Source organism: Callospermophilus lateralis, chromosome 12 (genome assembly GCF_048772815.1).
Source record: "Callospermophilus lateralis isolate mCalLat2 chromosome 12, mCalLat2.hap1, whole genome shotgun sequence".
NCBI classification, from domain to species: domain Eukaryota; kingdom Metazoa; phylum Chordata; class Mammalia; order Rodentia; family Sciuridae; genus Callospermophilus; species Callospermophilus lateralis.
In genome coordinates, this window is record NC_135316.1 from 88,596,899 (window position 1) to 88,612,019 (window position 15,121).

At 40.6% G+C, this 15,121-nt stretch overlaps 2 protein-coding genes across 4 annotated transcripts in view; one reads left to right on the plus strand and one right to left on the minus strand.

Annotated features, from left to right (window-relative positions):
• Nucleotides 1-865: 865 nt before the first annotated feature.
• LOC143411634 (DNA-directed RNA polymerases I and III subunit RPAC2) lies at nucleotides 866-3,409 on the minus strand. 3 transcript variants are annotated; one of them, XM_076872477.1, is made up of 3 exons: nucleotides 3,263-3,409; nucleotides 2,353-2,913; nucleotides 866-1,424 (listed from the first exon to the last, which is right to left on the minus strand). In XM_076872477.1, the coding sequence occupies exons 2-3, from the start codon at nucleotides 2,376-2,378 to the stop codon at nucleotides 1,049-1,051; spliced, it is 402 nt and encodes a 133-aa protein (XP_076728592.1). In that variant the 5' UTR covers nucleotides 2,379-2,913; nucleotides 3,263-3,409; the 3' UTR covers nucleotides 866-1,048. The 3 variants fall into 3 exon arrangements, with proteins under 3 accessions (XP_076728592.1, XP_076728593.1, XP_076728591.1); XM_076872478.1 differs by having other exon boundaries at nucleotides 2,353-2,930; XM_076872476.1 differs by having other exon boundaries at nucleotides 2,353-3,409.
• Nucleotides 3,410-3,808: 399 nt separating this feature from the next.
• Lnx2 (ligand of numb-protein X 2) overlaps nucleotides 3,809-15,121 on the plus strand; it is a 70,902-nt gene continuing 59,589 nt past the window's right edge. The window contains exon 1 of the mRNA XM_076872273.1: nucleotides 3,809-3,957. The gene's annotated coding sequence lies outside the window, so the exon portion shown is untranslated. The remainder of the gene's footprint in view (nucleotides 3,958-15,121) is intronic.

The window sequence follows — 15,121 nt, forward strand, 5'->3', positions numbered from 1 at the left end:
TTGACAAGAATCAAATTTTGGCTTAGATTAGAGTATGGTGGAACTGTTCCAATAAGAGAGAACAGCAGCATCAAAATCCAAAGCACAGGGCTCTGAAGGGTAAGGGAATCCTTGGGTTTAAGGTTTGACAGATATGTAGGGTGAATTGAGAGGCAAGTTGGGTAGGATAGTTATGAAACACAAGTTGAACAGGTAGATATGATGGCTCTTAGATGTGATATGATTAATATTTCAAATTTTCCAAAAAAAGTCACTTCCACCCAACATATAATTTTCCTTCTCCTCACCCTTATTTTTACTCCAACAGTGTGTCTTCTATGTGGCCCTGGGCTATACTTACACACCTATTGGTCATCCCAGTTTTATCCTATAAAACAATCAAAATATCTTGGCTTACTCAGGTCATGACTAAATATTTTATTAGTGTCCTGCAAATCAAGAAGTAAATTGGTATCTATCCTATAAATACTATAAAGATGGAACTTGATACCAACTAAACTCTTATGCAAAACCAGAATTCTCACAATTCCCTCAAATTCCACACTTTTACTCAACCTACCAACCAAAGAATGCAATTCTTATCACTTACAAATCTAGTAAGAAGCCAAGTTTCCTTTCCAATATTCTTTCCTCTTTTTTTAAACCAACTAGTCTACTTGGTCATGTTCTACTCACCCACCACCCTTCCCTAACCACCCCAACCAGGCAGGAATGAATATTCTTTTTAATTCTTATGATCAAAATCCTTGTCTAGGGCCCTGATTTTCTCATAGTTTCCTCACTTTCATTTTTGGTCCAATTAAGAAAGGTGTGTGTGGGTCATTCTTGAGGATCATTTAGCTGTAAGGAAGAGAAACCAGTCGAATTAGTTTAAATAATAGAGGGAATTTATTAGGTGAATACACAGGTTCTTGTAGGGATTCCAACAGCTGTATCCCACACCTGAAGGATAAAGCATGCTGTAACCACAAACTTCTAATTCTGGATTCTGCACAATCATGAAGAGAATTTCCTAGAGGATAGTCCTCCTTGTATCCTGAATAAGGGACTAGAATGTGGATTCATTTCTGCTTGCTTTTTGCTCCTTATAGTCCTTTATGCTGGCCTCAAACTTGTCAAGCACATGTTGGCAGACATTCATGAGCTCATTCAGACCTCGTTGAAATGGCTCTACAGCTGGAAGAGCACCTCGAGTCTGAATGCGCAAATTAATTTTGCTCTCAGAAGGATGGGTCGTAGTGTAACCACAAAACTCCACTTCCGGATTCTTCATGATCATGTACCGCAGAGAATTTCCTAGGGTATGGTCTTCCTCGTGCAATACAAAAGTCACACAGTGTCTATCTGTTCCAGCAGCCTGGACCATTTCCAGGGCTGTCTTCCTCTCGCCTTCAGCCATTGAGGTCTTCAATCCAGATATTTTTCTACACACATATTTTTTATAAAAATGAGATCATTCTGAATACTGTTTTTGCTACCTGCGTTTTTCCAACTATACTGCAATTGCAATACATTAATCTACTACAATTACATAGAACTTTCTCATTTTCCTGCTTCCACTTCTATCCGTAAATATTTAACTTATTGCCTCCAGGCTCTCTCTACTCCATCTGATCATACACACTGATCACAAGGAGAGTTTTCTCAGAAAAACACAAAAACCTAAAGTTTTGCCAAAAAAAAAAAAAAAAAAAACAGAAAAAGAAAAAGGTTTTGGTAGCCACGAGAGGTACAGGATTAAAATAGGGTGGGCGCAGCCAGAAGATGAAAAGGAACTGAAAGGCTAGAAAACCAGACTGCTTTAGTATAAAAATAAAAAACGACAGATTATCAATGTGCAAGCTCCACTATGGCTTCCATTAGCAAGAAGTTAAGGAAACTAGGAAGTGGAAAGTGTAATATAGGTCTAGCAGTAGAGAGAAAAAGAACTCAGCATTTAGAGAGTCTTTATAAGCAGTCTGCACAGAAAGGAACGTGAGCGGTAGTTACGGGGACTCACGCCTGACTCAACACGGCGGCTCGATCACTCGGGAACCGCGGCCTGGTGGCTGACTTTACACCAATAGGGGAGGGCGGTTTGGGACGTAACTTTGGTCTCCCAATGGGGCGTCCCTCCCTGATAGCTACTACACGGGACGTTTCTACGTAAATATATCCACATCTCTTCCCCCTCTTCCCAATCGGACCCCGCTCTGCTCTCTTTCCCTCTTTTCAGCGTCCGGAAATACGGTTGTGTCACCAGGCCTAGCCGCGATGGCTGGGCCCGGGCCCGGCCGCGTGCCCCTCAGCCACCCGCTTTCCTCGCCGAGCGAGGCCCTCCCGCCCCGCTCCGCCCGCCTCCTCGGCCGTTACCTCTCCAGCTCCTGGTCCTCTTCCATCGCTGGGGCGGTTTCCGGGATCCTCAGGTGGTGCTGGCGGAACGGAGGCTCTGCCCCATATCGCGAAACGTGAGGCGAAGCAGGAAGGAAGAAAGGACCGACGGAAGGAGCCCAGGACGCAAGGAGCGGGGAGGAGCCGCAGCGGCGCGCCGGCACCCAGCCACTGGGCGTGGCGTAGAGGCTCCGCCCCCAGGGCCCCGCCTTCGGAAGGAGGAAGGCGCGCGGCAGAGTCGCTCACCTGGCGCTCCCGCTGTTAGGGCACCCGCTCGGGGTCGGGCACCGGCCTCACCCCGAGGCCCAAATAGGCTTATGGGAATCTGAGCTCGGCCTTTGGAATCTTACCCACGTGGTGGCAAAGGGGGCGGGTCTCACCTACCGTCCCAAATCACCTTCCTTCTTAGGGCGGCAGTCGGGCCTCTTTCTGACTTGCTACTAGACTCGTGAGGAACGGTGTAGCTTCCAGACTAGCCCTTCCCGGACCCCAGTCTTCAGGGGCCTTGCGTGGGACAGCAGGCTTAGACTATAGTTAATCCGCCTAGAAAAAGGAGGGGTCTAATTTGCGTAGAGATGAATTTAATAACAATACTACGGTGTAGGACGGTATTTATCTCACCGGGTTTCTTTACAGCTGCACATTTCAACTAGATCAAAGAACAAGCGTTTGCCTTTTTTTCTTGAGGACGAGTGAGGAAACTCCTCGTCTACCTTCTCCCCTAGGATCCACTCTTCCTTTGGAGTACGTCCTTCCCCGCTACTACCTTCCCTTTTCTTTCATCCTTTGGGCTGTTTAAACCTCCTCACTGGCGGAACCTCCCGCTCACCTTTGTTCCCAGGTGCCCCAGCCCCCGCCTTTCACCACCAGACATACTCTCCACCCTTCTTACTTCGTATCTCCTCTCTGTTCCTTCAGGTGCTCTTCCTGGCAGATCAGTCCTTCTCACTCCCCTGCACCCTCCAGACCCCAGCCAGTCCCCCAGCTGTCCTCTCGCCCAACACACCTACATTTCTGCTTTCTTGCACCACTTGTTTTCCACCCCGCCCCACCCCCTACTCCCCTAGACGTTCCCTCCCTCCCCAGCTGTTCGACTCTTCTCGCCGCGGTCGGGGGTGCGCGCAGATATTTCTCCAGCGTCTTCTGCAGGGGAATCAGGCGAGCGGCGGGGACAGCCCAGAGCGGGTGGGGGAGGGCGGGCGACGAGAGGCGGAGTGGGTTCACTCTAACCTGGGAGTGACGGCCCGTTCTAACCCGCCCCCTGAGCTCTGGGATAGGTGGAACTACTCTCTGGCCCTCCCACTCCCGCCCCGCGCCGCGACCGATTGGCCCAGGTGCGTGTCGGGTTGGGCTGCTCGGCCCTGGCGCTTGCCCCCGGGAAGGCAGCAGGGGCGGTTGAGAAGTGAAGTCTTGGCCAGAGTTTTCTTCTTGCCGGGAAATCCGCGGCGGCAGCGGCGGCGGCGAGTCCCGACAGAGAGGAGCCCAGCTGGCTCCTGGCTCTCCCTCAGCGGGCCGCGGAGAGCGGGAGCCGGCGCTGGGCTACAGCGCTGGAGGCCGGTGTAAGCTCCAGGCAGCCGCGCTTTCCCAGTGAGTAACTTTGCCCTGCCTGCCTCGCTCCGCGCCCTCTCGCCGGCTCCGGGCTGCCGCCTCAGGTGCGGGCGTCGGCGGGGTGTGGGGCGGCGCCGCGCCCCGGGAGGCGGCCGGAGCGGCGCCGCGGCCCGACCCGGAGCCGCCGACCTCCGCCGCTTCCCTCGCTAACTCGGGCTGCGGGGACAGCATGGAGCCGGGAGCGGGAGCGGGGCTGGCAGAGATGGTGCCCTGTGCCTGGTATCGCCGCGGGGCAGGCGCGTGGAAGGCGGGCGGCCCCCAGCTGTTAGCATTTGGTGGTTGCGGCCACCGTGGTGCAGATCTTTGCGTCGTTTGCTTTTTAAGGAAGGGTAGAGGAGTGGATGAGTTTTAAAAAATTTGTGTGTGTATGCATTGTCGAGAATGAGTGGCATTAGCCACCCTTCGGTTGGATTTTGTTCTTGTGTGAGGGTATGGGGAGAGATCATTCTCTCGCCCCAGCCTGTTGCCTGTGAATTGTCACCTTCCCCTTTAGGCTGGAGAGAATGGAAGACAGATTTGACATCTTCCAGGGGGTAATTTGAAAATACGGATCTTGATTTGGAAGCAGTTGCATACAAAGCATCGCTTAGGAAACACCCCCCACTAGCTTTTCAAAGCTTTATGCCACGTTTTAGATAAGTTTTGACTTGTATAGTGTTTCTTGTAGTATTTCAGTTTACATTAAAGGTTGTGGATCCAGATATTTGTATCTGGCAGATACTGAAGTACACTCGTGCATGGACTTCATCGTATAGATTTTTCTTTTTAAAATCACAGAAATGAAAAAACGAAGGTGGGTGAAAAGCTGTGGCATGCAGGAGAAACATTTGTAAGCTCCGGTTTATTAATTGCCTTCACTTTAAGAATTTCCCATTCTTGTAGCAACAGTACTTACTTGGAAATTGGCCCTGTTGTCAAGACAGATTTTGATTTTTCTCTTGCATGCATTGTGACACAACACTGATGAAGTTGGATCTGAGATCAATTCTATCTACTTTGATAAATTTGATTTCCACCCCCATACCACTCTGGAAAAAGGACTTTGGCAGGTAAAGAAAGAAGAGGGGAGGGATCTAGTATCCTCTTTGGCCTGTCAAAGCTTTGTTGAGCCAGGAATAACAAAGTTGTGCCTTTTAAGCTTGTTCAAGAACCACATGTGTGAGTTTTCCCATAGGGGTAGAATGTAGGCCAAGTTCGAACCACAGTAAAATAACATTGCTTTTAATTCAGCGTACTTGTGTGTTAACTTCTTAATTTGTGCCTTGTTCTTCTGCTCTTTTCATTAAATTTGAAATTTTCATTGTTTATTCATTTAGCTGTTCATAAAGTGCCTAATGCATGCCAGGCATTAATGGCAGAGGTCAGTTCTTACTCAGAATTGCTCAGTCTCTTATGGAAGCTGATCCATACCTTTGTTCTACTAATTAATTACCTGACAGTAATTTGAACAAAGTGCTGTGGCAACTTAAGAATCTTTTTGCCTGGAGTTTGTTAGAGAGGCCTCACATAGGCACTTTTCAAAATTGGTGTTGGACTTTGCCATATATATTCTAAACACATATATCTTTGGCATGTTGGGTTATGAGATCTGCATATGGGTAGTCCAGCTGGAAAATACAATGTTTGTGGTTGAAGTAGGATTCAGGGGCTGGTGTGTTATTCATTTCAAAGCACTTAGCACTTTGCCTTGACTGTACTAGGCACTCAAATATTTACTTATTAAGCTGTCCTGAGCAGAAAACTGAAAGATTTTGTGTACCATATTAAGAAATTTGGACTTTATCTGGTCAGTGATGTAGAGCTGCCAGTTTTAAGCAGGAGAATGCCATGACAACATTTGCATTCCAAAAAGATATCTCTAGCAGTCTGAAGGATGATGGGGGTCCAGATGGGAGGTAAAGACAAAGGAGATTGTCACAATGTAGGTGCTAAGTTCTCAAATTTTTCAATTCAGATTATCCAGATTTGAATTAGGCTCTGTTACTCTCCGGTTAACTACTTTGTTCCTTAGGTTCTTCTTTTAGGGTTTGGGGAGTGAAAGTTGGGGAAAAATATGTATTACTTAATAGTACTTGGTAGGTAGTAAGGACTTAGTTCTCATTCCATGAGAAGGCATTGATAAAAAGAGATGATGTTGCATTTAGGAGACTAGACTCTGTAAGTGACTAGATAGGATTAATGAGAAAAAGGTGATTCCTAGGCTTTTTGCCTTAGGGCACAGGCATATTCTGGTTTAGCTGGCTGTGGAGTCAGAACAGAGGTCAAATTTTAATTTCATCATTTACCCTTAGAATTACTATCCGGGCTGAGTTTTGACTTCCTAACATTTAGGAAATGATCATAGTACCTGTTTAGTAGGGTTTGAGGATCAAGTGAAATTATGCACGTAATAACTTTGGCACAATACTTGGTACATTCCAACTGCTCAATAAATATTAGTTGTTCCTTTAGTGATGATGGCATTAGTGAGCTGGTGGAATGTTGGAGGCTGTGAGAAGGACGGTTAAAAGCAATTGAAGGCAAAGTAAGGAAAGGAAGGTAAATAAATTCTGGCTTGGAACCCACCCAATGAGGTGCTAAACAGATGGTTGAGATGTCTGTTATCCAGTTGTTGGATGGATGTATGTGAGAGGAGCTAGGAAAGAATAGAAAAGGAAAAAGAATTTCCATAATGCCTTTGTGGGAGTGTGTGAAGTGGTGGAGCTTTTTGAAAGATTTTGGGGAAGACAGATTTTGGGAGAAGGGGTGTTGGAGTTTATAGTGTAGCAATGGCAGTAGTGTTGACATTGAACATCAGGCATCTCTAGCCTCAAAATGTGTTTTGGCTACTATCAAAGGAGAACTCTAGGCTTTTATAATCTGTTTTGCTCTGTTCTCTTATCCTTCCCTCCTTTCTGATTGCCCCCACCAAAACCCAAACAGTTTGTTATGCAGATTCATTTACTTCACCCTCTGCTTTTGGGGCCAGCCAGAGCTACCTTCCTGTATCCAAACCCCATGAAGTTTCTAGAAGAATCATAGGTCTCATTTCATAGATTTTACTTTGTTTAGAAAGCAGTGTTGGCTGAGAAGTAAAACATACACATCTTGGATGGGCCTAAATTGACCCTGTTAAGAGGGCCTGGAAGTTTTACAAAACAAATCCCTTTAGCCTAACGTATGTTTTTTTTCCTCATAACAAAACACAAAAATCTGCAGTCATGTAAGTGTTTTTGTTTTTGTTTTTGTTTTTAAAAAAAAGGCTATTAACCTGAGATGTTATTAAGAGGGATTTTTTTAAAAAGCAAATACTCATGCTATATATTATAATAATAAATGATCCCCTAGTTGTTTGTTTTGTATTTTGAGGTGCTGGGGATGGCACCTAGGTTCTCATGGGTACTAGGCAATTAATTGTTCTACTACTGAACTACCCCATCAGCTCAGTTAGTAATGATTTCAAAGAAGCAAGTATCCTAGGTTCTATTTTTAAAATATGTTCTTCCCAGAGCAGAGATTCTGTTTTGCTCACTGCAGCATTCTCAAATACTTAGAAAAATAAATACTAATGTATGCATAAATTAATTAGATCCATTGGCTTTGATCTGTCTCGGCCCACAGACTTTTCCAAATCTTTGGAATAATCCCTGGTCAGAGGGAAAACAAGAGAGAATTGATCCAGCTAGGACACTTAAGATGCAAGAATTATACATGATTGATGGCTTTTAAGATTCAACTATTTTAGTGCCAGATGCTGCAATTATTTGCATAATTCCCCACTACCACCACCATTTTCCACTCACATTTTACAACCATAGTTATGGGGTGTGGAAAAGAGAAACAGATCTTTATATAGGGATATGGCATTGTTCAGAGGTAAACTGACAACAGCTGTATCATACAGAACTCCAGGTCAGAGTCTCTGAAGTCTTGATAAGGATAGTTGAATAGAAATGTTGTGGGCAGATAGGGCTTAAGCATAATTTAATCTTACAGCCTGGAGAGTTAGGACTTTTACTTCTGACAGTTAATATTTCTTAGTGGAGAAGTTATGTGAGGGAAAATTTTGTTTTTTCCCCAATATTAGGCTGGATAGGAGAAACGAGAAATAGAGACAAATGCAGAAAATAGGTAATAGACAAATAATATTCTAGAAAACAACCATTGTATATCTATTTAAAAAGCAAGTTGTCTTCATGTGTAAAACAAATGAAGTTTCTGTTTTCTTTATTGAAAGAGTAATCTTAGAGTTCTTCTAAATAACAAAGTGCCCCAAAATTAAAAACCCATGTCTTAGGTAAAATAAGTTGTACTTGGCTATAATCAAGGTTTCAAAGGCTCTGTTGGCTATTTGTTTTATAAATAAAAGTAAAGTAAATCTGGAAAATATTTGCCTGGATTTTGGCTGCCAATCTTCAGTTAAATTTGAAATTTAATTCTTTATCAGAGTCTTAAACCATGTAATTACTAAACAAATTGGAGCCTTTCACTTAAATCCTCCTTTCATCTTGAGAATACTTTTCTTCTACATGATTTTAATGCTTGAACTTTGATTTTTTTCAATTTAACTATATTCATTCAATACCTAAGCATATATCATCTGATCATATTGAGCTGTGTGGAACACACATGACAGTTTTTTCAAGGGCAAAAATTTAAATTCTTAAAAGACATTCATTCGGTGGAGGAGTTAACATTCAAAGCAATTCTATTGAGATCCATGACTTCCAATTACTTGGCTCTTCAACTATTATGATCTTCACTTCCACTGGGTTTTAACATTCATTTGGTAGTTTGTTATTTCCTCAAGTTTTTCACATTAGAAATATGTTCTTAAAGTTCTATATCCTGTTCTCTGATCATAGTCTTCTATGGAGCCTTTCAGCTCTCTTATTCCCACACTTATTATAGTACAGTGTCCTTCTCACAGAGATAGTTTGCAGATTTCTTTATTCCACTGCATCTCCCTTTCCCTGTTGCATGAATATTCATTAGACTTGCAGTTTTGCAGCTGGAATATATTTTTACTGGCACTTTTGCATCTCTTGAATTTGTCTTTGTGCTTTACCTGCCAGGTAACACCATTGTTCAGATTAACCCTGCTTTTGCCCCCACATTGCTTTTCAGATTAACCCTGCTTCCACCCCAGCATTGGTTTTTCTCCATGCAGGGATTTGTCACTCTAACTCCTCTCCATTCCCCTCACTCAATTTGGTACCTATGAAATGCTTCCACAGTGACTTGAGACATGCTTTCATTAAATAATAGATAGAGGTCACACAGTTATAAACTGTGATGAATGCTTTGAAGAAATACCATGGGTTATGCTATCCAGTATTATAGTCACTAGATACATGTGACTGTTGAGCTTTTGAAATGTAGCCAGTCTGCATTGAGAAATACAGTAATTGTAAAATATACATCAAATTTTGAAGACTTAGAAACAAAAAGTCATAAATTATATCTCATTAATAAATTTAATGATCACATCTTAGTGATAATATATTAGGTATATCAGATTAAAGTATTAAAAGGAATTTGCTCACTTATTTTTTTAAACAATATGGTCAGTAGAACATGTAAAATTACATGTGTAGTTTGCATGTTTCTGGGACAGTGCTGGCGTAGTGTGTTGTTGGGATATAAAGGGAAATGATATTTCTGGTGAGCTGAATATCACTGAAACCTCCTTTAGGAAGTTGTCTTTGAGGGAATATGTGGATGAATAGTGTTACACAGGTGAACCCTCTCTAGAAGATGCAGTTGGAGGTGGATGGCATGTTGGGGTAGAGGAAAGCTGGAAGAACCGCAGAGGCCAGAGAAGCAGGGCCTGATCATGTATGCAGCTTTTTTGGTTCTAATGAAGATTTTGTTCTTCATCACTCGTAGATTATTCCAAACCTTTATTTTATCCACAAGTTTTTGTCTAACCCCCACCTCTTCTATGGTCTGCAAATAATCTGATCATTTCATGGAGAAAATTGAGATGGTCTATGATTTCTCTAACAGTTCATTCCCTTTCCTTCTTATCTCACCTACTGGACCGAAGTCTCAGATCTCTGGAAGGCTAACTCTTCCTAATGCTCTCAGTTCCATCCTTCATGTCTCTTTCAGGAGAGGCTTCATGGATTACGTCTGTTATTCTATGTTTAATCTCTCCCTGCTCACTTTATCACATCCACCTATAAGTGTGCTCCAATATTAATCTAATGAAGCAAACACAATTTCATTGACTTCACATTTCTCTTCAGTTATTGTTCTTAATGCATAGCAAATTTTTTAAAAATGTAATGTATTCAAAAGTATTCAAAGCAGTATGTTTAAAATGTGTTTACATATCAAAATAAAACTATTAATGAGATTTGACTTCTTTCTGTATTGAGTACTTGAAATCTGGTGAAATATTTTGTACTTAACAATACTTCTCATTTAGATGCTAAACTTTCGGTGGTTCAAATTAAGAGAATTCTGCGAAAATTATGGAAATTTAACAGAAAAATAGCATATTGCTTCATTTTTTTTCTTTTATTGTGGTTAAAAAACACATGCAATTTACCATCCTAACCATTTGCTAAGTATATTCATGTTATCATGAAACAGATCTCCAAAACTTTCCTCTTGTAAATCTGAAACTACCATGAAATAACTTTCTGTTTTCTCCTCTCCCAGCCCCTAATAATCACTCTTCTACTTTCTGTTTTTATGAATTTGATTATTTTAGATACCTCATTTAAAGAGAATCATCCATTATTTGTCTTTTTAATACAGAAGTATGGTTCTGTAGGCTTCCCACTCACCCCCCCCCCCCCCCCCGCCAACTCATCTTTTTTCCCCATGTTTTTTATTGGTGCATTAGAGTTGTACATACTGATGGGAATTATTGTTACATATTTGTACATACACACAATGCACAATATAACAGTATAATTTGGCCAATATCAATCCCCAAAACTTCCCCTCTCCATCCCTACTGCTTTGGTTTTAATCTAGTTTTGAGTATATCGTCCAAGGGTTCAAGTGTTTAGAACTTGTTCCCTAATGTGGTGGGAACTTTAAAAGGTGGGGCCAAATGGAAGGTCCTTGGGTCAGCTGGGGGGCAAGACTTTGAAGGGAATATTAGACAGCCAGTTGTCATAAAAGCCTGAGCATGACCCTTGAATGGCCTCTCTGGCTTCCTATTTCAAGATGTGACTCTCCCTTTCACATGTATTCCTGCCATCCTACATATGGTCCTCACCAGAGCCAAACCAATGCCAGTGCCACATTTTGAATCTGCAGAACTGGGAGCAAAGTAAAGTAAACCTTTTTCTTCACAAAGTTAGCTGCCTTTAGAATTTTTCTTATAGTATTAAAAATGTACTAATACATATGGTAAAATCAGAGTGCCAATCACAGTCAAACTTTTAACTAGTGTTTATTGTATTAACTTTTCCTGTGAAATATTTACCTCTTAAAAGTTTCCTTTATAATTTTGATCTCCTAAATATGATAAAGTCTGAATTTTCTTTTTCTATGGTTTGGGTTCACCTGAAATAATCAGTTTGTGCTGGAGGACAATTAAATAGACTAGAAAATAGTTCTTAAATTGTTTATTTATACAGCATGATAAAACTTAAGTATAAAAAGACTTACAGCAAGATTGGGTAAAATTTATTATTATAGATTAAGAGTAGTTGTGGTTCAATTTCCAGCACCGCAAAAAAAAAAAAAAAAAAAATAGTGAAAACAGATTTCGTGTTTGTGCAGGTCCTAGGATAGCAAAGAAAGCTTTTTTCCTTGACTGGATATTTATTGAATACATATTATGTGCCAGACTTTAATGAAAATATAGCAATGAGTAATGTAAGTAGGAACCCTGCTATAGAGTTTATGTGCTGGGGGAGCAGGAGCATGTGTTATTTATTATAAACATAAGCAGGTAAACACATTAATGAAAAGGATAATAAATCTTAGGAAAATAAGGTGACATGGTTAGATCTGAACATGTTGGATCTGAATGGTTATGCTAGTGATAGTAGAGCTGGTTTCCAGATTTCCCTTCAGCTATTAGATTGTCTTCACCAGGAAAACTTTTAGCCAATATTGCTAAAAAAGAATGCAATGCTGGTAATCAAACCCAGGACCTTGTACCTTCCTGGTAAGTGTTCTACTGAATCACACCATAAGCCCCAACAATGTCATGTCTCCCTCTTGACCCCAGCCACCTAGTTCCTTCCCTTTGCACCCTTCTTCCCTCTCAGTGAAATGGCTAAATAGCAATAGTAGAAAGGAATTAAGAGGAGAAGCAAGGCATCTGGAGAAATCATTCCTCAGTTAATTTGCCTTTTCATGATGCTGGGAGTTTAGTCTGAAAGACCTGAGTTTGTATGTGTTAGTATTTCAGTGGGATTTTATATTCTATGTTCTGAATTAACAGAAACAAAACACTACTAGTTATTAGAAGAGGGAAAAAGGGAAAATTGTTTTGTCAATTCTTATGGAATTCTCAGTTTTATTTTGAAGCTTCTCATCTTAAAAAACTCATCTATGTCACCTCATAAAAAACTCTTAATTTATAACTTATCTTTATTAGACAGCCTTTACAATTGATGTGTAAAACTTGTGCCTTGCTTTCTTTGGTACATAAGAATTTGGAGTGTGACCCATGACTCATCAACTGACGTTGTGGTGCATTTTTAGAAACAAAGAATGAAATAGTAGATTTCCCTTAAGCGGCAGTGCAAAAGTAAATACAAGAAAGCACAGGGGGCGCTGGGATTGTGGCTCAGAGGTAGAGCGCTGGCCTACCACATGTGAGGCACTGGGTTCGATCCTTAGCACCACATAAAGATAAAATAAAGATATTGCATCCACCTATAACTAAAAAATAAAATATTTAAAAAAAGAAAGCACAAATTTGTATCTGTGCCAGTGTGATTACAACTATGTGTTGAAAACCTAATACAAATATGTCATAACACTGAGCATTTCAGTGCTTGTTGAATAGAATTGGTGTAAACTTTGTCTTGCAGAAAAATCCTTATATGTAACAGTAACTACATTTCTCCCATTTTATGGCTGTGAAGTAACTGTGGACAAATATGCTTAGTATTTAGACTTGTGTTTTACTTACTGATTTTTGATATGGAGATGAAACAGTGAAGAGGAAGCATTATCTTGGGCATACTACTATGTTTTTAGCACTCCATAAAATTATTTTTACATTTGGTGGGGACATCTTGTATGCTTTGCTTTTTGTTTTTAACTCTGTATGTAAGAACCAGGTTCAATTGCTTTCTGCTTCTTTCTTTATTTCTTTTTGTGTGTGTACCCTTGCTTCTGTCATAGTACATTCCCATCCACATAAAAATGAATCTGTGTCGGATATGGAGGTGCATACCTCTAATCCCAGTGACTTGAGAGGCTAGGGCCTGAGGATCACAAGTTTGAGGCCAGCTTGGGCAATGTAGGGAGACAGGTCTCACAATAGAAAAATGAAAAGGGTTGGGGATGAAACTTAGTGGTAGAGTGCCCCAGGTTCAATCTCAGTATCACAAAAGGGAAAAAAAATGTCAATCTGTACTAATAGGTATTTAATGAATACCAAATCTCATGTCTTTCTACTTCTTGACCCCAGCCACCCAGCTCCTGCAGAGTGGCTATTGTTAGGAGTTTTTGAGTATTCTAGAGGAATATTTTGTGCATAAAATCTCACATGTATATCTATGTAGATATTCTCAAGCACATATTATTCTGTACTTGATTTAAATAAGCTCCAAATTTGTTTTAATTTGCTGGTGCTTTTGAAATTTACTTGGCTAATTTGAATTTCCTGATCTCATTTGAATTATATGATTAAAAAAAAAACTTTTATGTCTTGAAAGATGTACAAATATTACCATGCAGAGGGTTTCTCTGCTGCATTGATATGGACAAAATTATTACTTGAACTTTTTTCTTTTATAAATCATGACCCTCCTACTTAATTCTTGTTTTTTAAATATTTTTTAGTTGTAGTTGGACAGAATACCTTTATTTTTATGTGGTGCTGAGGATCTAACCCAGTGCCTTGCACATGCTAGGTGAATGCTCTACCTTTTCAGTATTAATGTTTGTAGTGGGCACTCTAAGAGTATCCTTTATGTTTAGAACTGTTGAGTGCATTCCTTTTCTTACAAAAAGTGAAGGGGGAAAAATGGTCTTTTCCTTAAATTCAATTAGAATATGGTGTCAATTCTGGAGGGGAAAAGGGTAAATTGTTTTCAGTAACTTATGAGTATCATCCTAGAAGGCTTTGACATCTTCAATGTTATATTGCCTGACTTTGAGTTATGATATGTAAGTGGACAGAATTGTGTAACTGCCAATATTAATCATTATGGTATGGTAACTCCATTTATATGACTACTCTATAGCTGTCACTCAGAGCTTTCAATTTCATTCAGCAATTAATTATCATAGTAATCCTGTGAGGACAGTGTTAAGCATTTAAGAACTGAAGTTCAGAAAGTTTAGAGGCAATATACAGTTTGCACAAGGTGAAATGGTTACCTGTGATTGCAAACCAGACCTATTTGATCTAAAAGCCATCTGACTCTTTACTATATTAGGGTTATACTAGTATAGTAAATAGTTAATGTTTTGATAGAATTATGATTGTTTTCTTTTTTCTTGCTGAAAGGACTTTAGAAATAATTTTAGTTTAAACCACATAGTTGGCCAATAAAGAGAGAGGTTTCAAGTATAAAAGTCTGCGGTTGGATTCTTGGACTCATAATGAGATGATTTTCTAAAAGAAACTCTGGGATTGTTTTATTATGGTGCAGTGAATGGTTTTGTAAAAACCATGGTTTTAATCGTAAAGCCTGAAACGGAAAAGCTAGTTCCTTACCATCTCTCTCTCTCTTCCTGTCATCCTTCCGCCTCCCGTGAAACTTAGAGAAGGGAACAGTTATGTTCTTTATGTACTGCTTTAGCTTAGATGTTTAATTTTGGTTAGTGGTCTTAGAGAGGAAGTGATAGAATGTTTGGGAGGATAAGAGGATTAGAAAGTAATTGGTTCTTCATTGCAGAGACTGGCTCCTAAAAAAGTATGTGTACCTTGACTTTTGTAGTGTGCTATCAGCAAGGACTCTGATTTTTAGTTTTATCAACCTTTTACTAATAATCTACTGAGATGTGTACC

What these genes read in the sequence shown, in the direction of transcription:
- LOC143411634 (XM_076872477.1), bottom strand. Translation starts at nt 2,378, where the DNA reads ATGGAAGAGGACCAGGAGCTGGAGAG. An exon ending in GAGGACCAGGAGCTGGAGAG is followed by an intron (nt 1,425 to 2,352) that starts GTAACGGCCGAG and finishes ATATGTGTGTAG; the next exon opens with AAAAATATCTGGATTGAAGA.